Source organism: Haliaeetus albicilla, chromosome 31 (assembly GCF_947461875.1).
Source record: "Haliaeetus albicilla chromosome 31, bHalAlb1.1, whole genome shotgun sequence".
NCBI lineage: Eukaryota > Metazoa > Chordata > Aves > Accipitriformes > Accipitridae > Haliaeetus > Haliaeetus albicilla.
In genome coordinates, this window is record NC_091513.1 from 519,484 (window position 1) to 542,676 (window position 23,193).

Below are 23,193 nucleotides of genomic sequence, written 5' to 3' on the forward strand. Positions count from 1 at the left end.
CCTTTCGCGCGGGGAAGATTTCCGTGCAAGTGCGAATCAGTTGAGATTTGGGCATTTTTGCAAAACCCTTTGCACGGGGAGAATTTCCAGGCAAATTTGAATTAGTCAAGTTTGGGGTGGTATTGGTCAACACTTTGCGTAGGGAGAATTTCTGGACAAAACGCAAATTGCTTGAGATTTGGGGGTTTCTGCAAAACCCATGGATTTCCAGGCAAATGCAAATTACTCAGGATTTGGGTATTTCTGTAAAACCAATGCAAATCCCAAATTCAAATCAGTCGAGTTTGGGGTGGTTTTGGTCAACACTTTGCATGGGGAGAATTTCTGGACAAAACGCAAATTGCTTGAGATTTGGGGGTTTCTGCAAAACCCATGGATTTCCAGGCAAATGCAAATTACTCAGGATTTGGGTGTTTCTGTAAAACCAATGCAAATCCCTTGAGATTTGGGCATTTTTGCAAACCCCTTTGCACGGGGAGGATTTCTGGGCAAATTCAAATCAGTCGAGTTTGGGGTGTTTTAGGTCAACACTTCATATGAGGAGAATTTCCATAAAAAATGCAAATCGCTTGAGATTCAGGTGTTTCTGCAAAAACCTTTCGCATGAAGAGGATTTCCAGGCATAGGGTTCTATATTAAGTGGAAAATATTATTGTTCAGCGAGAGAAATACAGGAAAAGTTGTAGCTAACCCTTTTGTGCAACACTTTGGCTAAAACGAGGCAGGAATTGGACCTTTCCCAAATTAATTGAGTCAGTCTGCAGCTGTCAGGAAGAAAGGAAATATAAACTCAGAAAGCCTCGTGGGAGCAAAAAAAGGAAGCCGAAGACGTCAAGCAAAGTGGATGCTTTTGAATGTGGAAGTATTTTTGCTATTATTCATGGATATTTTTCACTCGCTTAGTCTGCCAGAGCGAAAATTGGCTGTTTCTAGGACACCATAAACAAATTGTAGGTTGATTTTTTTTCTTTTTTTTAATACGAACTTCTTTAAGTGTTTAAAAATAAGGTGTTTAAATCCAAACTAGCTGCTCAGGGCTCCCTCTGGAGACGGCAGACAGAAACCGATGCTTCCACAGCGGTGCGCATGAGGAAAAAAAGGGCGATTTGGGGGGAAAACATAGCAAATAAGCAGTTTAGATGCAAGCTGCACGAGGTCCTACCTTGACCTTGCGCGGATGCTCCTGGCTCATGCTGATGACGTTGCCGTAGACCTCCAACGTGACGGCTTTGGTGAAGGACACGGCTTTGCTGCCCCGGTTGTTGTTCTCCACCTTGACGGTGAAGGGGACCAGTTTGGGGTCCTGGGTGCAGAGGGCCGCGAACTGGTAGATGCAAGTCCCTTGGAAGTCGTATTTCAAGCCGTCGAAGGTCGTGTAGTGAGGGTCGCCCGTCCCGATGCAGGTAAAATACTTGTTCGCCTGGCACTTGGGGACGCCGTCAACCGTGACGCATTTCTCGTGGGCTTTGCACCCAGCCTTCTTGCAAGCCACCTTCCCCCCTGCCTCGCATCGGCACCGGCTCTGGCAACTCCCGTCCTCCCAAAATTCCTCCCTGACCTTGTAGGACCGACCGTTGTGGAAACAACCGCAGGTCTCCACCGGGACGCAGGAGTCGTTGTGGAGGACGAAGCCCTCGTTGCACCGGCAGCCGGCCGTGCACGGCTCGCCGCAGGACGCGGGGGCTTTGGGGTCGGTGCAGGTGGGGGGGCACGCCGTGCCGCAGGCTTCGAAGTGGCTGTTTTGGGGGCATTTCTGAGCTGTGGGAGAAGAAGGTCTCAAAAAAAAAGGGCAACACAAGGGATGAGCTCAGCGCTTTCCTTAGAGGGACGTCAGGCTCCTACGTTGGGTCAGTTGATGTCCAAAAGTGATTCAGACTCACCGAGACCCCGTGGACGTGGCCCTCAGGAACCTGCCCCCCATAATTTTGTGTGTTACGGACATCTGAAGTCAGATAAGGCGCATTTTGGGGTGGTTTGGCATGAAAAGAGCAACACAATCCTTCCCCAATGTTGGTTAAGTTGACGCCTACAAGCATCAACTTGGTGGGCTGGGCAGCAGCTCTCAGGCACCCGTGGCCAGATCCCTGTGTGGATCCCCTTCTTTTTCCCCCCAAAATGCTTAGGGACCCCTTCCATCTGAACTCACCGCAGCCTGCTGTGTCCTGCAGCGTCTCCTGGTCTTCACAATCATCTTGGCAGGAGGGATCTCGCCAGCTCTCAGCCCAATCCTCCACGCTGGAAGCCTGAGCTCCGTCAGAAAGTGTCACCTCGTCCTCCGAGTCCTCGTTGAAGTTGCCGCAGAGTCCACAGGTGCCCCCAAAATAACTGCTGGGCACCGCCACCATTATGGCCCAGTCTTCATCGTAGGTCACCTGCAGCCCAAAATCCGTTTGCAGGATGGTCCGACCCTCGTTTTGGGAGATCTGGATCTTCCCCGCTTCCAGGGTGGCTGGTAGGTTGGTGGGTTTGTTGTTGACCTTGGGGGAAAGGAGAAAAAGAAGGATTAAATCTCATCGGGGGGTGGCTTTGCTGAGAGTTCACAACCCCCAAAAAGCATCTAGGTACAGTCAGAAAGAGAAATTTCTTTCAGGAAGAAGCAATTATCAGCATAAACCAGCCATTTTGCTGTAGATACGCAATAGGCTTTAGCGGGAAAAGATCAAAACCCAAATGTGTCATGGGAAAACCATCTCCTTCAAATTCTGAGCTTAAAATCTCGTTTATGTTAAGACCACTGAACTCTACGGCTGGGAGAAACCTCGTCTAACCTTGTAAAATGGACTTTCGGCTCGCTTAGACTCCCTTTTTGTGGTAGATCTCCATGGCTAGCACACCCCATGGATAAATCCAGGCTTACAGTAGAGTTGCACCCTTAAAATTGCCTTTTCCTTGATGCTAACCAAAAAGCAAGCATGCTTTAATTAAAGACACCTCGAGTCGTGTGCAAAGTACCCTCTCCTTTGCCACGTCTTGATTTGTAACACAAAATTTCCCAATACTCCGTGGTTTCTGTGCTTCTCCTCATTTTTTAATTTCAGCCTCGCCCGCCACAATGTTTTATCCGCTTCCACTTGGCACAAAAGGCTTTCTCCAGAATAACGCTGCCACGGCCTGGAAAAACCTACCTGGATTTTACCTCCCTCTCCGATGTGGATGGAGATGTTGTAGGAGTACACGTAGATGTGGGTCAACCACTCCTTCAAATCGCCTTCGCTCTTCTTCTCCTCCACGACGAACGGCACCAGGGTGGGATCGTTGCCGCAATACTTGGCGATGGTGTAGGTGCAACCGCCCCGGATGTCCACGGTCATCCCGTCGAAGGTGTGGTATTGCAGGGACTGCGACCCCATGCAGGTTCCCATGTAGTCGTGCACGCACACCGCCTCCCCCTTCTCCATCTTGCACGTCTCCTTCGCGCGGCATTGGACGAGCTGGCAGGGATCTGGAAAAAAATCACACAATGATTATTTGGACATCTGGGTTGATCGCTTGAGGCTCTTTTCATTGACTGTTTAATTACAGATAATTTATAGATTAAAATTTATCCCGGGTGGGTTTAGCCACCTTAAGCTTAGACTTGGAACATCTGGATTGATCGCTTGAGGCTCCTTTCATTGATTGTTTAATTACAGCTGATTGATTTACTGATTAAAATTTATCCCGGGTGGGTTTATCCACCTTAAGCTTAGACTTGAACATCTGGGTTGATCACTTGAGGCTCCTTTCATTGACTGTTTAATTACAGATGATTGATTTACAGATAATTTATAGATTAAAATTTATCCTGGGTGGGTTTAGCCACCTTAAGCTTAGACTTGGAACATCTGGATTGATCACTTGAGGCTCCTTTCATTGATTGTTTAATTACAGCTGATTGATTTACTGATTAAAATTTATCCTGGGTGGGTTTATCCACCTTAAGCTTAGACTTGAACATCTGGGCTGATCGCTTGAGGCTCCTTTCATTGACTGTTTAATTACAGATGATTTATTTACAGATAATTTATAGATTAAAATTTATCCTGGGTGGGTTTAGCCACCTTAAGCTTAGACTTGAACATCTTGGTTGAACACTTGAAGCTCCTTTCATTGATTGTTTAATTATAGATTATTTCTTTATAGGTTATTGATAGATGCTATATTTATAGAAGTAATAGCCTTTCCTAAAATGGGCCAAAGCCATGTTGGATTAATTACCCCCTTTTAGACCCGCCTATCCTTGTGCTCCACGACAAAATCTTGAGTTTCAGCTCAAAACAGCTAATTTTAGATACTTTTCTAGATGCGAGCTCCGCGTTTATCAGCTACAGAGATGGAAAGGGGATGTTATAGGCACCCGGCTCGGAGGACAAAATTTTGACTCCTAAAAATGCGTGGGTTTGCCTTGCAGGAGGGAAGCAAAAAGGGGGTTAAAGGGGCTGGAGGTGGCCACGGGACACTCACCGCTGTCGCAAACAGCCGCCGACCCGTAGGCTTTTTGCTCCCGAATCCCTACGCTGAGCAATCCAAAGGGAGACGTCTTGTGCTCCACCGTATGGACGGCAAAATGACCGCCCAAACTCTGCCCGGCCCACGAGTAATCGGTGCCCGGGACAGGTTTCCACGCGACGTTTCTCAACGGCGTTTTGTTGAGCATCAACCCGGATGTCTCCGAGGTTTTGGCGATCAGCAGGGCGTAATTATCGTAACCCTCCAGGGCAAAGATTTTGTAGGAGTGGCAGTAGCTGGAGACATCTGGGATGGTCATAAAAAACGGGTCGTAAAAGATGGCATCTTTATTACCTCCGTCGGCAAAAAAAATGACCTGGATGCCAGCGTTGGCAGAGAGGTACAAGGTATTTAAGGCTTGGAGTCCGTAGAGCGTTGACCGGCTGGGCCGTAGCTCCCGAACGGACTTGGTCACCCCGTGTTGAGACTCCACTCGCGTCGGCTGGGAGGTGGAGACGTAGACGATGTCAGACTGAGTCTCGAAAGGCAACGGCGGCACGATGAAGGTGGTGCCCCAGCTGGAAAGAGGTTGGAGCTGCTCCACCAAATGGTCGCAGTGGGCGAACCTGGCCAAGCAAGTGTGGCCAGTGAAGACGGCTACGGGTTTTTGCGCCACGATCCTCGTGCCGGACATATCAGATGGGCTTTGGAGCTGGGCTGCTTGGAAGGGCTCCAGTCTGATGGAGAGAACTGAGCCCCGGGGGTAAGACCGGCCTTGGTAGGTCACCGCGGCTTTGAGGTGGACGTCAACCACGGTGGGCTCGTCCCAGGCGGCCACCACGAACTCGCCATAGCGGTCGGTGCCCACGTTGGGTGTCACGACATGGTACTCTGTGCCCCAGTTGTGCACCGGGTAGACCACGGCTGAGTCAACCGAGGTGGGTTTCTCATTGACCATCACCAAGGAGATGGCGTTGTTGGCCCTCACCACCACGGTGTTGTCAAAGGTTTTACTTCCCACCATCTCCGCTTGAGGTGGGACCTTCACCAGGATGGTTTGGCCTGTGGTCACCTGCACCGTCATCCTCAAGCCCGGCTTCTTCATGGAGATGGTGACAGACGTGAAGGGCGAATAACCTGTGATGAGCAGCTTGAAGTCGCTGTTGAGGGTCTGCTGCAAACCGTTTTGCATGTAGGCCACCACAAAGTCTTCCCCCAGGTGATGTGGAGCCGACGCAGCGACGTTGAGCAAGTAAAAAACACCTAGAAAAGCCCGAGGAAGAGGAGAATTTGCCATCAGTGCCTTCATCATCCATAAAGTCGGATTGGGCAACCCTAGCTGGGGACCAAGACTCAAGTTGGGGTTGAGGTGGCACCCGATTTAATCTTGGAGGATAAGGAATAGCGATGTGGTGGGCTATTGATTTGACGGGATATTGTTTTGGAGAAATAACCATTTTAGTAAACATTGATTTGATGGACTCTTGATTTGATGGACTCTTGATTTGATGGACTATTGATTTGATGGGATATTATTTTGGAGAAATAACCATTTTAATTAACATTGATTTGATGGACTCTTGATTTGATGGACTCTTGATTTGATGGACTATTTGATGGACTCTTGATTTGATGGACTCTTGATTTGGTGGACTCTTGATTTGGTGGACTATTGATTTGATGGGATATTATTTTGGAGAAATAACCATTTTAATTAACATTGATTTGATGGACTTTTGATTTGACGGACTCTTGATTTGATGGACTATTTGATGGACTCTTGATTTGATGGACTCTTGATTTGGTGGACTATTGATTTGATGGGATATTATTTTGGAGAAACAACCATTTTAATTAACATTGATTTGATGGACTTTTGATTTGACGGACTCTTGATTTGATGGACTATTTGATGGACTCTTGATTTGATGGACTCTTGATTTGGTGGACTATTGATTTGATGGGATATTATTTTGGAGAAACAACCATTTTAATTAACATTGATTTGATGGGCTATTGATTTGATGGACTATTGATTTGATGGGATATTATTTTGGAGAAATAACCATTTTAATTAACATTGATTTGATGGACTTTTGATTTGATGGACTCTTGATTTGATGGACTATTGATTTGATGGGATATTATTTTGGAGAAACAACCATTTTAATTAACATTGATTTGATGGGCTATTGATTTGACGGACTCTTGATTTGATGGACTATTTGATGGACTCTTGATTTGATGGACTCTTGATTTGGTGGACTCTTGATTTGGTGGACTATTGATTTGATGGGATATTATTTTGGAGAAACAACCATTTTAATTAACATTGATTTGATGGACTTTTGATTTGGTGGACTCTTGATTTGGTGGACTATTGATTTGATGGGATATTATTTTGGAGAAATAACCATTTTAATTAACATTGATTTGACGGACTCTTGATTTGATGGACTATTTGACGGACTTGATTTGATGGCTTATCAAGTTGGAGAAATACGGTCTGTCAATTTGAAAAAATATTGAATTGAAGAAATTATTTTGAAGCAGTATCGATGGAGAGGACTATCAATTTGAAGAAATAGCAATTTGAAGAAATAGCAATTAATTCCCCGGGCAAAAGATGAGCTTTTGGGGTGCGAAATATGGCCTCTTGGACTGGAAAAATCTTATTTTGAGGCAATTCATGTTTTTTGGGGGGTGAATTTTACAGGTTATGATGCATTTCTCCATCCTGTTTGAACTCACCCCATAACACGACGGTCCAGACCCGCAGAGGCACGTCAACTTTTCCCCGGCCCGGGTTGCCATCCATGGCTGCATGAAGGTAAGAAAAAGATCAAATTCTCTGCTTTGTTTTTTTTTTTTTCTTAAAATTGCATTTCTGTTTGCCCATGGCCCAAAATTCTGAGGTTTATTGCACTTGCACATGTCCCAAAATTTAACATTTTATTCCATTCGAATTCGCACGCATCCCCCCAAAATCTGTGGGTTTTGCCCTTGCACTCATCCACAAAGTAAGTGTTTTATTGCACTTGCCCCAAAATTCTAGTTTTTGCACTCACACTCACCCCCCAAAATCTGTTTTTTTCACTCATACTCATCCCCAGAGTCATTATTTTATTGCACTTACACCTGTCCCCAAATCTGCTTTTTTGGGGGACATTTACACGTGTCCTCCCCCATCCAAGGACCGCCCCCCCCCCCCATCACTTCACATCTCCATGGAAACCGACCCAGGATAATAGATTTGGGTCCTCAAATTTTTAAAAAATTCAACTCCCCTCTGAGCATATTTGCTTTTTCCCCCTTTCCTCCCTCTTTTTTACCTGTTTCCCCACTTCCTCCCCTTTTCCCTTTTTTCCTTTTCCCTCTTTTCCTTTTTACCCTTTCCTCTCTTTTTCTTCCCCCCTTTCCTCCTTTTTCCCATTTTCCCTTTTCCCCCCTTTTCCCTTGTTTATTTTGCCCTATTTTTCCCTTTTCTCTCTTTTCCCCCAAATCCCCTCTTTTTCTCCTTTTTCCTTTTCCCATTCTTCCCCCTTTTCCCCTATTTCCCTTGTTTATTTTGCCCCATTTTTCCCTTTTCTCTCTTTCCCCCCAAATCCCCTTTTTCCCCCAAATCCCCTTTTTCTCCTTTTCCTCCTTTTTCCCTTTCCCATTCTTCCCCTTTTTCCCTATTTCCCTTGTTTATTTTTTGCCCCATTTTTCCCTTTTCTCTCTTCCCCTCCCAAATCCCCTCTTTTTTCTCTTTTTCCTACTTTTTCCTTTTCCCTTTCTTCCCTCTTTTTCCCTTTCCTCCCCTTTTCCCCTCTTTTTCTTCCCCTTCCTCCCCATTTCCCCCCCCAGTATCCCCCCAGAAATGGTCAAATTCAGCTACTACCATGAAAAAAACCAAGGCTGGGGGGATATTTGAGGAATTTCCAGACGTACTTTCACACTTCACGCTCTTTTCTGGAAAGAAATATATTTATTTTTATATATATTTAACCTTACCTGCCTCTGGTTTTTATCCGGGCCCCAAAATCTCTGGTTTTGTCCTCAAATCCTCGATGCAAATGCCAAAAGCAACGCCGGGGCAGGCGACTGCTGCTTCTCCCTTTATAATTTTTTGCAGAAAAGGGGAAAAAAAAAAAGACAAATACAGACAGCCCCAGGGGACCGACCCACCCAGCGCTTTGACATCATTTTTGGCGAGAAAAAAAGGTGAAAATGGGGAGGAAAACATTGTTTTGATTAAAGCTGGGCCAGGGGTTGATGCAAATGGCAAAAAAGGTCTGAATTACTAAATAGGGATTTTTTTATTTTTTGCCGGTGTGGTTGAAATTGCCCCAAAATTACAAGCGGGGGCGAGGGGTACAAAAGGGTGGGGATATTTTTCTGCAGAAATGGGGTGCGTTAATGGGCCAAAAAAAGGCAAAATAAAGGAAAAAGAGGGGGAGGAGGGAGGGTTTTTTTCAAAAAAAGTCCCTTTTGGGGGATGACGAATAGGGCCGGGGTGGGGGGGGGGGGGGTGAGGTTGTGTGTTGTGTTGTGTCGGAGCGTGTTGTGGGTGCGACATTTTGGGGGTGTTTGTGCCAAATTGTGTGTTGTGTCGTGTCGGAGCGTGTTGTGGGTGTGACATTTTGGGGGTGTTTGTGCCAAATTGTGTGTTGTGTGTGTTGTGTTGTGTCGGAGTGTGTTGTGGGTGTGACATTTTGGGGGTGTTTGTGCCAAGTTGTGTGTGTTGTGTCATGTAAGAGCATGGGGGGGGGGTGTTGTGTGTTGTGCGTTTGTGTGTTGTGCACATGCGTGCACACCTCGTGTGCGTTGTGTTGTGTTGCACATGTGTGTTGTGTTGCGCATGTGTTGTGTTGCACATGTGTGTTGTGTTGCGCATGTGTTGTGTTGCACATATGTGTTGTGTTGCGCATGTGTTGTGTTGCACACGTGTTGCGTGGTATGCAGATGTGCGTTGTGCACATGTGGCCACGCGTAGCAAGCGTTGCATTGTGTTGCACACATGTTGTGCACGCCGTGTGCACACCTAGTGAGTGTCGAGTGTTAAGTTGCACACATAGGTTGCGCACGTGGTCACACCTAGTGTGCCCTCCTAGGCTGTGTTGACGTGTTGTGTTGCACGTGTGTTGTGTGTAGCGCACATATGTGCACACTTTGTGTGTGTTGAGTGTTGTGTTGCACACGTGTTGCGTTGCACACGTGTTGCGTGGTGTGCAAATGTGTGTTGTGCACATGCACACACCTAGTGTGCGTTGTGTTGTGTTGTTGCACGCACGTGATGTGTGTAGTGCACGTGTGTGCACACCTAGTGTGTTGACATGTGTTGCACATGTGTCATGTGTAGTGCATGCGTGTTGAGAGTTGTGTTGCACGCACGTGTTGTGTGTAGTGCACGTGTGCGTTGACGTGCAAAGGTGTGTCATGGACATTAGCGTGTAGCGTGTTGTGTGTGCACGCGTGTTCTGCTGCGCACACTAGCGTGTTGTGGGCACCCCAAGTGTCGTGTGCAGCGTGCACGTGTCGTGCACTTGTGCGTTGTGCAAAAACACTTTCTCTTTAGGGAAAAAAATTCCCCTTTATGGAAAAATATTCCTCTTTAGGGAAAAAATCCCAAATTTGTGGGGTTTTAGGTGATTTTTTTTCCCGTAAAATTTGTATTTTTTGCCAAAATTAGTCACTTGGGCTCTTGGTGCAATCCTGACCTCACATCCCTACAGGAAAATGCCCATAAATGGGAGAAAAAATCCAGGATTATTACAAATAAAATGATCCCAGAGCATTTGGAAATAGTTTTTTGGCATTGTCTGCAAAAGAGGGAGAAAAAATCATAAATGCATGACACAGAGTACAAGAAATTATTAAGTTGTGCATGGAGCACAAAAAAATCATGCACACCGGCAAAAAACATATTTCATGCACATAGAGTGCAAAAAAATCATAAATCTGTGCTCATAGAGGGCAAAAAATGATAAATTTATGCACACAGAGGGCAAAACCCAGCCATTTGTGCACACAGAGGGAAAAAAAATCATAAATTCGTGCAAGCAGAAAGCAAAACTTCATAAATCTGTACAGCTCAAATAAAAAAAATCATAAATTCACACACACAGAGGCAAAAAACCCATAAATATATGCACAGAGTGAAAAAAGTAATGAATTCATGCACAGAGGGCAATAAATCATAAATTTGTGCACACAGACATAAAAAAATCATAAACGCACGGAGAGATGTAAAAAAATCATAAATTTGTGCCCACAGAGCACAAAAAAAATCACAAATTCATGAAGAGACGGGCAAAAAAAAAATCATAAATTTATGCCCATAGAGCGCAAAAAAAATCACAAATTCATGAAGAGACGGGCAAAGAAAATCATAAATTTATGCCTGCAGAGGGCAAAAAGTCATAAAAGCATGCGTGATGTTAAAAAAAAATAAATCATAAATTCATGGACACAGAGGGCAATAAATCATTAATTTGTGTATACAGACAACCGCCCCATATATTCGTGTATGCAAAAGGCTAAAAATCATAAATTCATGCACATACAGTGCAAAAAAAAAATAAATTAATGCACAAAGAGGCCAAAAAAAAAAATGAATTGATGCACGCCTGGTCCAAAACCTCCTCAAAGCGCACGGCCACGCGTGAGAAATGAAGACGACGCAGGAGCCGCCATGTCTCAGCTGCAATTTTATTGCTCCCGTATCCCAATTTTATCGCTCGACGCGTCCCGCTGGGCGACCTCGTCCTCCGCGTGTGACGGGGGATGATGGGGACGGGGACGACGGGGACGGTCCTTCCGCCTCGGACGCTTTGATTTATCTGCGGGGAGAAACCAAGAACTCAAGAGGAGGAAACGCTTTTCCGAGCAATTCTCAAATTCTCCCTTTTTTTTTTTCTTTTTTTAGGTTTCCACCCCAAAACCCCAACCTACAACCAGCAGTTGTTGCTGTTGGCGACCTCGGGCACCTCCGTGGGGACACCTGTCACCTTAAAGTTATCGACTTGGAAGACCCAACGCCCTGGGACGTTGACGTTGGAGGTCTTGGTGATGTTGATGATGGCATCAGTCTGGGAGCCAGGGATGTTGTAGAAATTGGTTTCATCTCCGCTGTTGAAGCCGGCCTGGAAAAGGGGTCAAAATGGAGGATTCAGAGGGTTAAACCCACCCAGGAGTGGGACAACCTCTTACTGTTGGCGGTGGTGTCCCCAAAAAAACCGTTACGAGCCAACCTCCAATCTTCAGGGAACCTGGTGGTGTCCCCCCAAAATGTTACGGGCCAACCTCCGATCTTCAACATTCTCGTCACCAAAAAGTGTCGGGGCCAACCTCCGACCTTTGGTGAACCTGATGTCATCCCCAAAACCACGACAGGCCAACCTCCTACCTTCGGCAAACCTCGCGTTGTCCTCCCAAAAATGTCACGGGCCGATCTCTGACCTTCATCATCTTTGTCCCCAGAAGACGATATGGGACAACCTCCTACTATGAGTGAACCTGGTGTTTTCCCCCCAAAATATTGTGGCTCACCATCCTAGCATTGACATTGTTGTCCCCCAAAATGGTAGAGGACGACTTCCAGTCTCGGATGAACTTGGTGGCGTCCCCCAAAACCATTATGGGCCAACCTATCTTCGGTATCGTCTTCTACCAAAAAAATTACGGGCCAAAGTCCTACCTGCAGTGTTTTTTTCCCCAAAAATGTTGTGGGCCAAAGTCCTTCCTTCAGCAAATCTGGTGTTATCTCAAAAAAACATTACCGGTCAACGTCCTCCCCCATTCCTCAGCTTGTCCCTTTTCCCTCTGCTTTTTCCTTCAACCCCACGTACGTGGGCCGGGGTGCCTCCGAGACCTGTTTCAGCGTCACCGTCACTTGCCGCCCCGGTAGTCCACTGGATATCCCAATAGTTGAGGATGATGAAGGACGTCTTGGTGTCGGTGGTCAGGATGGCTTGGAAGGTGTTGCCCTGCAAAAAGGAAGGAGGAGATGACACTGTCAGTGGTGGGATGAGCAGGTAGGGATGGGATTTGACCCTGAGGGCTGCACGGGGGTGTAGACTTTTTGCCCGGAGCTGTGCAAGGAAGCTCTCTTGGTGAGGTATGGCCCAATCAGGTTGGTTTTTTGGTTTCTACCTTCAGACGAGTACTTTTGGTGCTCTACCACAACCTCTTTCTCGGCATGAGGTGGCCAGAGGAACAGTGTAGTGGAAAAACTGGCTTTCAACACAGAAAAAAAATGTGAATTAATTGGGGAGTAAAAGTTTGGATGTGATGTCTGGATGACTAAGGGTAGTTGGGGAGCTCCATGGGGTTTGTGTATCCATGCAGGGCTGGCAGGTAGGACAGAGGGACCAGAGGACACACGCTCACCTCCAAAGTCACGAAGGCACATGAATGGGTGGCAAGGACCAGTGGCTGGGTCATGAAGGCCAACGAATGGGTCGTGAAGGCCAGGAACGGAACGTGAAGGCCAAGAAAGAGGTCACAAACGCCATCAAATAGGTTGTAAAGCCAACAAATGGGTCATGAGACCAACAAATAGATTGCAAAGGCCAACAAGTGGGTCGTGAAGGTCAACGAGTGGGTCATGAAGGCCAATGAGTGGGTCACAAAGGTCAACGAGTGGGTCGTGAAGGCCAACAAGTGGGTCGTGAAGGCCAACGAGTGGGTCGTGAAGGCCAACGAATGGAATGTAAGGCCAACAAAAGGGTTGCAGGGCCAGCAAATGGGTCATAAGGACAAGAAGTGGGTCACGAAAGCCAATGAGCAGGTCATAAGGCCAACACATGGGTTGCGAGAGCAAACGAATGGGTTGCGAAGGTCAACCAATTGAGCACCTGCAGCGGAGCTCTGGTTTCGGCTTCTCTAGATCTTCAGCCACCGAATCGGTGATGGATTTGAGGCCATGATTCGCTTTGCTCTCCAAAACGCACCCACCTGTGGCCACGTGCTTGTCTCTGCACCGAGTCAGGGCGGGATTAACTAATTTTTCATGCGTGTGACCTTATCTGGCCATCAAGTCATGACCGTGGCCCTTACCTTATTGGTGGTAGAGCCGTAGTAGGCCACGTGGTCCCAGGTGGCCACGAAAGCCCACGTGGCCGTGTAAGGGATCTCGGGGAAGTATTGGTTGATGTCCTTGGTGATGCGTGCCAGCAGCGTCGGGTCAGTGGTCTCTCGGTAGAAGACATCCCCTCCCCTCACGTTGTCCACGTCCGCCCAATATGGGGCCACGAAGGTGCGTCCATCGGCCAGGGGGAAGGGGTCGGGGGTGTATTGGTTGACCCGGGTGTCGAAGGAAATGACACCGTTGTTGTTCACCTGCAAAAGACACCGGGTCAAGCCCAGGGTGGCAGCAACCTATGTTGGAACCCTATCACGGGGTCAACGCCTTGACTTGGTTGTGGTACCCTGGAGATGGACACGGGATGCAGATGTGGTCTCACCACTGACTTCTGCATTTCTACGACCATATCGGAGGTGTTTAGGTCGTTATTGCATCTACAGCTCTGGCAAAACGAGGGGTGGGGTATAACAACCTCAACTTGGCCATGGACCTCCCAACCACTGCTCCGGAAGGGCGTGGTTCTCCTCCCAAGACCCACCAACCATACGAGGATGCTTTGATGCACCAGAAAAAAAACAACCAACAAAAAAACCTGCTATTAAGGCAACCACGTCAACCCCATGGACGGATAGATTTTTGTTGAGGGGCAAGTGACAAAATGGACTGGAAAAGGGAGCAAAAAAAACCCCAAAAGGGGAGTGAAATCGGAAAATGGAGAGACACGCAAGGAAGAAGTGGAATTTTGGCTCACGTACGTAAAGGGATCGGTACTCCTTGCCGTAGAAGGTGAAGGGCACGGCGAGGGAGACCTTCTTTGATGACCCATCGTCAAGTTTGGGGTTCTTCTGGTCGTGCTGCTCCGGACCGTAGGGGTAGAGCAGGGATGCTGCGGGAAGGCAGAGGCTGAGGTATTGGGGACCTCATGCATTTTGGGGTGAAGCCTGCCAGATTTGGGATTCCTGATTTTAAACGGGACCGCTTTGCACCAAATTACCTAAAAATGGCGTTGACTTCTCTTGGGTGCCCAACGGTTGGGGTGACAGCGGGGCTGAAGGGAATTGCCCCATGGGAATTGCACAGGGTACAGATTTGAGGACAAACGGGGCAAAAAATAGAATGTTTGATTTTCATATACCCACGACGTAGCCACGAGGAAGCTCTGCTCCCTTCCCGCTTCCCAAACTAAACGACGCCATTTTGGGTGGAAATAGCATGTATTAATGCAAGACCCTGCACCCCAAATACCCACCTTTTTCTTGCGCCGGTTGGACGTTCATCACAGCTCCTGGAAAAGAGATGGGAGGCAGAATATTAACCCAGGAACAACCATCGCCCGTGAGTTTTCCATCTAGCAGCATCCTCAGAAAAAAACTGTATTTTTTTAAAATTTTTTTTTTTTTTTCAAACCTACCTAACATCAGGAGCAGGAAAGCGACAGAGGGCTTCATCCCAGCTCTTGCAAAATTGTCAAAAATCTGTAAAAATTAAAAAAACCCCAAACAAACACCCAACAAACTGATGAAGCAGCCCAACGATGTTCCGGAGGTGAAAGGGTTCTCATTAAAATACCACCCGACCTCTTTTTACGGCATTTTTGCCCCATGCCGTGCTGGGGTTGAATTATTTTGACCATTTTTTAAAGAAGTGCATGCCTAGGAAAGTTTTTCTTTTCATTGCTGACCGAAAGTTGGGAAAAAAACAGATTTCCCGAGTGTATTTTAACCCTTTTTTGCCTCAACCTGGGGACCGAACCCAGGGGTCTTGCCTATGGGAATCACCCCCCGGAGCAAAGCTAGGCATAAATTGGAGGGGTTTTGGTAAAAAAAAAAACCCAAAAAAACCAAAAAAACCCACCTAGGTGTTTTCCTGGCTGGAAAAAGAGAAACTGAGGCAGGATAGAGGATGCACGATGCGAACGAGGTGATTTGCTGAGCACCCACGTGCGCATTTTGCAGAACAAACTCGGGATCTGGAGCAGGACAATCCTTTGCACTGAATTTTTTTTTTTTTTCCAGGAAAATTTCTGCTCGATTCGTGCGATTTTAAGCCAATTGAAGGGAGAGCGACTGCTCGCATCCGTGCAATTTAAGCAATTTCAAGCGAGAGGGTTTAAGGGAGCGACGGATGCTCGCAGCGGGGATAAAAATCTCTTACCTCGGTATCTCGCTGCGTCCCGATTTCCCTGGGAAAAAGTGGGAAGAGGAGAAAAGAGACACCGACACGAGCTCAGCCACCAAAAAATGGGTTTTCTGTTGCATCCTGCCCCTTCTTTTAACACGCAGCCCTCCTGCCCGCCCTCCGCCACGAAAAAAAAACCAAAACCCACCCCGTAAACACGGTGGAATCCTCCAACTTTCTGCCTATTAAAGCAAAGCGGATCCGTAATCCCCTCGAGGTTTCCGAAAAAGAAGATTTCGGGACACGGGAGACATTTGGCTCCTCCTGTTTCTTTTTTGGGGTTTTTTTTAACCCAGATAAGGTTTTGGCAAGGAGACATGCAGTTCCCAGGAATTCCCATAAGGGGAATAATTTCTGATGAATCTCCGAAAAAAAATAAAAAAACCCAGTTCCCCCCCCCTCGATCCCCCTGGAGGGAGCAAAAAGGGGGTCACTGGGCAAAACGTGTTTTGTGGGTGCGTCGTTTCCAGGGGGGGTTGATGAAATTTTGGGGGGGTCTCAGGGGTGGGGGGGGAAGAGTGAAAAGCTCGGAAGGGTGCTGGGGACGGCGTGCGGGCGGCAGGATTTATTCAGCTGGAGGCATTTGCAGCAGCAAAGGAATATTCAATAAGATTAGTGGGGATGGTTGTGGGTCCTGCACCCGTCGCAATGTCCCCTGTGGGTCCTGCACCCATCGCAACATCTCGTATGGATCCTGCACCCATCACAATTTTCCCTGTGGATCCTGCACCCATCAGAATGTCTCCTGTGGGTCCTGCACCCGTTGCAATGTCTCCTGTGGGTCCTGCACCCATTCTGACATCTTGTGTGGGTCCTGCACCCATCACAATGTCCCCTGTGGGTCCTGCACCAGTTGCAATGTCCCCTGTGGGTCCTGAACCCATCACAATGTCCCCTGTGGGTCCTGCACCAGTTGCAATGTCCCCTGTGGGTCCTGAACCCATTGCAATGTCTCCTGTGGGTCCTGCACCCATTCCAACAACTTGTCTGGGTCCTGCACCCATCGCAATGTCTCCTGTGGTTCCTGCACCCATTGCAACATCTTTTCTGGATCCTGCACCCATTGCAACATCCCCTGTGGGTCCTGCACCCATTGCAACATGTTGTATGGGTCCTGCACTCATCACAATTTCCCCTGTGGATCCTGCACCCATCAGAATGTCTCCTGTGGGTCCTGCACCCATGCAACATCCCCTGTGGGTCCTGCACCCGTCGCAATGTCCCCTGTGGGTCCTGCACCCATTCTGACATCTTGTATGGGTCCTGCACCCATTGCAATGTCTCCTGTGGGTCCTGCACCCATTGCAACATCTTGTCTGGGTCCTGCACCCATTGCAACATCCCCTGTGGGTCCTGCACCCATTGCAACATCCCCTGTGGGTCCTGCACTCATCACAATTTCCCCTGTGGATCCTGCACCCATCAGAATGTCTCCTGTGGGTCCTGCACCCATGCAACATCCCCTGTGGGTCCTGCACCCGTCGCAATGTCCCCTGTGGGTCCTGCACCCATTCTGACATCTTGTCTGGGTCCTGCACCCATTGCAACATCTTGTCTGGGTCCTGCACCCATTGCAACATCCCCTGTGGGTCCTGCACTCATCACAATTTCCCCTGTGGATCCTGCACCCATCAGAATGTCTCCTGTGGGTCCTGCACCCATGCAATGTCCCCTGTGGATCCTGCACCCATTCCAACATCTCGTATGGGTCCTGCACCCGTTGCAATGTCCCCTGCGGGTCCTGCACCCGTTGCAATGCCCCCTGTGGGTCCTGCACCCATTCTGACATCTTGTATGGGTCCTGCACCCATCACAATGTCCCCTGTGGGTCCTGCACCTGTTGCAATGTGTTCTGTGGGTCCTGCACCCATCACAATGTCTCATATGGATCCTGCACCCATCGCAACATCCCCTGTGGGTCCTGCACCATTCGCAATGTGTCCTGTGGGTCCTGCACCCATTCCGACATCTTGGATGGGTCCTGCACCCATTGCAACATCCTCAGCAGCCTTTTTGCAAGGAGAACGTCGCAGGCGAAGGAGACCAGCTGCACGTTTTCAAGTCCTGGCTCCCCAACGTGCACCAGAATCTCCAATTCTTTGGAACTCCGGGGCAGTTTCATAACCTGACCTCCTTGGGTCGTGCCAAGGCTTGGCAGTCCCTACCCCGTCCCATTCCACGAGATTCTGCTGAATCAGCTGAAATCAGCCCTTTTCGGAGCCAATTCCTTCTCCTGCTGCTCTCAGGGGGAGCTCTGCAAGGAGATTCTCAGGAAAACGCTGATAAGCCCCGTCTGGTTATAAAAAGGGAGAGTTTGGGACCAACCCTGCAGTTTTTTCTTCATCCATCCTCACGTGTCCATGGGCTTCGAGGAGAGACGCTGATCGGAGCCTGCCGGTAAGCGATGTGGGGTTGGGAAGGGTTTTCCTTTCCTTTTTTTTTTTTTCATTTTTTTTAATTGCATTTTACCTCATCCTTTCGGGCGTGAGCCCAGCTATGTCCCATCTAAGCAAAACAAGGTGTTGGTGATGCCTTCACCCACCAAGCAGGAGTCCCAGGTGGGTTAAATTGACTACAAAATTATTTTTAAAATTTTTTTAATCCCTCCCAAGCCCGGAGAGAGATGATTTAGATAAAACCCATCTTGTAAATCCCCGTTGGGTGCAACAACTTGGGTGGGAAACCCAACAGACGTTGAGCGACGGTTGGGGATTGGCAGCTCTGAGAACGTCCAAAAAGTGGAAGGAAGGGTTGTCCATGCTATTTGGCCCCTTTTTGACCCAAATTTGGGTGATTTTTGTGGGGGGAGATTTCATCCTCGGGAAGTTTTGTGGAAGGTGTTGATGGGAACGATGGGGTCGTTGAGGTGGCATCAAGAAGGGGGTTGAAGGGATTGTTGGGTTGGATACAGGGACAACTGGGGGGTCATTGGGTTGGGGGGGGGCGTCAAGCAGGATTCGACCCCAAGCGAGTTGCGAGAAATTTCCATCGGGTAGAAAAAAGTCTTTTTGGGCCAGTTTTGGGTCAAGTGGGGGGGAAAAAAAAGTACATTTTCTTTTTTGGGGTGGTTTTGGTGTTTTTTTCCAGCGATGGCGATGGGCAGGATGTGGCGGCTCCCGGCTTGGCTGGCTCTCTTCTGTGGTGAGCAACAACCCAACCCTATTCCCCTCAAAAAAAAAACAACCAAAAAACCCACAAACCACAAAAAAACCTTAATTTCCTGGGTTTGGGGGGTATTTTAGGGCTTTCTACCTGCAGGTTTCTGCAGCAAAAAGTCTTTATTCCCTTTTTTTGGGAGGGGGTCAGAAAATATCCTTTATTCCCTCATTTCCCCCAGCAGAAAGATTTTATTACCTCTTTGCCTCTTCACCAAAAATCTCTCATCCACTGTTTTTCGTTTGGTTTTTTTTCCTACAAAGAAATCCTTATCACCGGCTTTTTTTTTTTTAATAGCAAAGAGCCCTTATCACCCTTTTTTTTTCCTCAAGAGGAAAAAAAAAGGGGGTGATAAGGGGAAAAAGCCCTTATTTACTCATTTTTTAAAGAAAAAAACCCACTTGTTCTCTGTTTGTTTGGGGGTTTTTTTGAGGTTAAAAAATTTATTACCTGTTTGGGTGTTTTTTTCCAGGAAAAAAATGCCGTATACACTCAGGCTTTCTTTTAGAGAGGGAAAAAGCTCTTATCGCCTCTCTCTCTCCTTTTTTTTTTTTTTTTTTTTTAGGAAAAAGCTCTTTTATTTGTTCTTATTTTAAGAAAAAAGACTTTATTGACCTGGTTTTCGTTTGGTTTGGGTTTTTTTTTCCCTCGGGGGAAAAAAAGCCCTTATCTTATTTGGGCTTTTTGGCCACAAAAATGTCTTTATTCCCTGTGTCTTTCAAAAAAAAAAAAAGCCCTTACTCCCTCTCCCCTCCCCCCCCAAGTCATTATTACCTGTTTTCTTTCACCCAAATGCCCCATTACCAGTTCTTTTTCACCAAAAAGCCCTTATTACCTTTTTTTTTTTTTCTTTTCAGGAAAAAAAACACTTATCACAATTGCCTTACAGGAAAAAAGCCCCTTATCACCTTTTTGGGGGGCAGAAAAAATCCTATTTTTTCACCAACCCCCCACTCTCACCTCTCTGTTTCTCAGCAAAAAACCCCTTTTAGCTCCTTTTCTTTCAGAAAAACAACCTGATTTATTTTTTCTTCCAGCAAAAAAGCCCCTTTTACCCATTTTTATTTCTAGCCAAACTTCATTATTCTGTTTTTCAACAAAGTGCCCTTATTCCCTGTTTTCTTTAAGGGAAAAAAGTGCTCAAATTAGCTGTTTTTACCAAAACAGCCCTTATTACCTGGGATTTTTTTTCAGAAAAAACCCTTATCACCTGCTTTTTCTTTTCTTTTTTTTTTTTAATCAAAGAGCCCTTATCACCTTTTTCCCCAGCAGAAGCCCTAATTTCCTTTTTTTTTTTCACCAAAAAGTCCATGTTACCTATTTGGTTTTGAGCATAAAGTTCTTATTCCCAGGTTTGGGAATATTTTTAAAAAAAAAAAAAAAACAAACCAATACTTCTCACCAGTTCATGATACAAAATGCCATTATTCCCTGTTGTTTGGGTTGATTTTTTTTAAATTATTGTAAAATAAAGAAGGTGTCGTGGTTTTTTTGTTTGTTTTTTTTAGGAAACAGCCACACACCTGGCTGTGTTTTTTCTTAAAAAAAAAAATTTTTTTTTTAAAAGCCCTTATTACCTTCTTTTATTGGTTTTGTTTGCTTTTTTAAAGAAAAAACCTTACTGCCTAGGAGTTTTTCATCAAAAAGCCCTTAAAACCTGTTTTGTTTTCACCAAGAATCCCTTATTACTTATTTTCTTTTCAGAAAAAGCCCATATTCCCCATTCTTTTTCAGCAAAAGACTCTTATTTTTATTTCCCTCAGCAACAAAAGCCCTTACTACCTGTATTTTAGGAATTTTTACTGCAAGTTTCTACAGCAAAAAAAAAAGGTTTATTTCCAGTGGAGCGTTTTCAGGATTTTCTACTGCAATTTCTGCATCCAAAAAAACCCTTTTCCATCCTTTTTTTTTACCATTGGAACTTTCTGCAGGTTTCTTCTGCAAAATGCCCCTTTTCCTGATTTTTATTTTTTGGGCCTTTCTATTGTTATTTCTACAATAAAACAGCTTTATTATATGCTTAAAAAAACCACACACACACTCACAAAAAAAAACCCCAAAACCCAAACCTCACACTTTCTATCACAATTTCTGCAGCAAAACACTTTTATTCCCCATTTTTATTTTTCAAGACTTTCTAACTGTACATTTCTGCAAGGAAAAAAAATCCAGCCTTATTCCCTCATTTCTAATTTTCAGAAACTTCCGTTGCCATTTCTGCAGCAAGATTTATTTCCTCGTTTCTTCAGAACTTTCTCCTGTGCATTTCTGCGGGAAAAAAAAAAAAAAAAAAGCTATTCCCTTTTTTTTTTTTTTTCCCAGAACGTTTTACAGCAGGTTTTTTTAGCCCCAACCCCCTCATTCCTTGTTTTTTGCCAAACTTCCTATTGCACGTTTCTAAAAAAAACCAAAACCAAATCAAATTTCTTGATTTGGGTTGGGGTTTTTTTGGCCGAAATTTCTACTATAATTTCTGCAGCCAAAAAAAAACCCCCCAAAACCACCCCGACCCCTATTTTCCCTTCTTTTCCCAGGTTTTTCCACCGCAACTTTCCGCGGCAAGGAATTCCTCACCGCCTTCCCGCAGAACAACGATGAAGGCATCTCGCCCGACCTCCAGCTCATCTTCACGGCTCACGGTGCCTCCACCCAGGTGACGGTGATGGCGCACGGTGACGCCTTCACCCGCACCGTCACCCTTGGCAAAGCCGAAACGCTTTCCGTCCACGTCCCCGGCCACGTGGAGATTGTCGGCACCCAGATTTCGAATAAAGTCATCTCCGTTCAGTCCACCGAGGAGATCTCCGTGGTCTCCGTCAGCGCCAAAAAGCACACCATGGGGGCCACCGCCGTTTTGCCCGTAGAGAGTTTGGGCCACCGATACTACCTGGTGACGCCGGAGGACAACAGGCCGGACGGCGTCAAGCAGTTCGTGGTGGTGGCCGGGAAGACTCCGGCCAGAATCTCCATCAACGTCAAAGGCCAATTTTATTACAACGAGAGGAATTACACCCCCGGGTCCACCCTCCGCATCTTCTTACACCCCTACCACAGCTTCCAACTCCAAAGCAGCTACGATTTATCCGGCACCAAGATCACGTCGGACAACGCCGTGGCGGTCCTCAGCGGACACAGCTGCGCCAAGGTTCACACCGCCTGCGATTACGTGGTTGAGCAGCTTCTGCCGGTCGCCGCCTGGGGGAACGTCTACGTCGTCCCCCCCAACCCCTTGCAGAAGAACATGGACTTCGTCTACGTCGTGGCAGCCGAGAAAGCCTCCATCACCTACAACACGGGTACTTCGGCTGCCACCAAGGACATCGCCGCCGGGGAGGTCCACAAGTTCAACGTTAACCAAAATTTGTTTTTTTATGTGAGTGCTTCGGCTCCGATTCAGGTGGTTTTCTTCTTCACCGGTGCCCATACCGGCTTGATTGGGCAAGACCCCTTCCTACTCAACATCCCACCCGTCTCCACCTACTGCACGTCCTACTGGGTCAGCAGCTTGGATGACTACGAGAACCACGTGGTCCTCATCGCCCATAACGCGGATGCCAACGCCGTCACCCTCAACCAGAAGATGGACAGTACCATCTCCTGGCAAGCGATTCCCGGCACAGACTTCTCCTGGGCCGCTGTCACCATGAACAAGCCAGGAGAAATCCGGAGTGTCGAGCACCGGTGGGCACCCTTTGGGGTCCTTGTCTTCGGCTTCCAAAATTACGCCGGTTATGGCCTCACCGGTCTTTGCGCCGCGAGTAAGTAGGGCCAACGCATGGTTGCATCTTGCCAATGGCTGGGTCTTCTCCGTGGTCGCCATCCATGGGTGGTTTTTTATTTTTCTCTTTTTCTGCAGCTTCTGCTCCACATTCCTGTGAAGATGAGGGCTGCGGGAGCTATGAGATAGTGGAGACGGAACTAAGGTACATCCAAGAAACTGCCTCGACCTGCTGGGCCAGCGGCGATCCCCACTACCAAACCTTTGATGGGAAAGCCTTTGATTTCATGGGCACGTGCACCTACACCTTGACCAAGACCTGTGATTCGGATCCCACCCTGCCCGTCTTCAACGTCGAGGCCAGAAATCAACAGAGGGGTAACCCAAAAGTCTCCTACATCGACTCCGTGACCGTCTATGCCTATGATGTTACCGTCACCGTGGTCAGGTCTGAGAATGGGATCGTGAGGGTATGCAAGAAAAATAATTATCAAATCCAAATCAATGTTATGGTATTTCACTGGAATAATGTATTTAACCATGATCTTAAGGGTCTTTCCCAACCTAAATGATTCTATGATTTGTCATGCATGAGTCGATGACGCTACTGCGTGGTCACCTCTTGCAAGAAGACGCCTCAAAG

General features: G+C 47.0%; 2 protein-coding genes across 4 annotated transcripts in view; one reads left to right on the forward strand and one right to left on the reverse strand.

The window, feature by feature from the left end:
* The window catches only part of LOC104315764 (IgGFc-binding protein-like), a 25,880-nt gene extending 10,059 nt beyond the window's left edge, over nucleotides 1-15,821 (reverse strand). Inside the window, exons 1-14 of the mRNA XM_069774638.1 lie at nucleotides 15,653-15,821; nucleotides 14,910-14,973; nucleotides 14,748-14,783; nucleotides 14,254-14,384; nucleotides 13,471-13,752; nucleotides 12,261-12,398; nucleotides 11,421-11,555; nucleotides 10,977-11,252; nucleotides 10,136-10,139; nucleotides 7,180-7,248; nucleotides 4,444-5,691; nucleotides 3,126-3,442; nucleotides 2,147-2,477; nucleotides 1,163-1,758 (exon numbers count right to left, since the gene is read on the reverse strand). Coding sequence (XP_069630739.1) covers nucleotides 1,163-1,758; nucleotides 2,147-2,477; nucleotides 3,126-3,442; nucleotides 4,444-5,691; nucleotides 7,180-7,248; nucleotides 10,136-10,139; nucleotides 10,977-11,252; nucleotides 11,421-11,555; nucleotides 12,261-12,398; nucleotides 13,471-13,752; nucleotides 14,254-14,384; nucleotides 14,748-14,783; nucleotides 14,910-14,946 — 3,600 coding nt within the window. The 5' untranslated portion in view covers nucleotides 14,947-14,973; nucleotides 15,653-15,821. The remainder of the gene's footprint in view (nucleotides 1-1,162; nucleotides 1,759-2,146; nucleotides 2,478-3,125; nucleotides 3,443-4,443; nucleotides 5,692-7,179; nucleotides 7,249-10,135; nucleotides 10,140-10,976; nucleotides 11,253-11,420; nucleotides 11,556-12,260; nucleotides 12,399-13,470; nucleotides 13,753-14,253; nucleotides 14,385-14,747; nucleotides 14,784-14,909; nucleotides 14,974-15,652) is intronic.
* Nucleotides 15,822-17,169: 1,348 nt separating this feature from the next.
* The window catches only part of FCGBP (Fc gamma binding protein), a 31,913-nt gene continuing 25,889 nt past the window's right edge, over nucleotides 17,170-23,193 (forward strand). For all 3 annotated transcript variants that reach the window (XM_069774736.1, XM_069774735.1, XM_069774734.1), the window contains exons 1-4: nucleotides 17,170-18,073; nucleotides 18,764-18,817; nucleotides 21,367-22,590; nucleotides 22,689-23,020. In XM_069774736.1, the coding sequence (XP_069630837.1) occupies nucleotides 18,766-18,817; nucleotides 21,367-22,590; nucleotides 22,689-23,020 (1,608 nt within the window). In that variant the 5' untranslated portion in view covers nucleotides 17,170-18,073; nucleotides 18,764-18,765. The remainder of the gene's footprint in view (nucleotides 18,074-18,763; nucleotides 18,818-21,366; nucleotides 22,591-22,688; nucleotides 23,021-23,193) is intronic.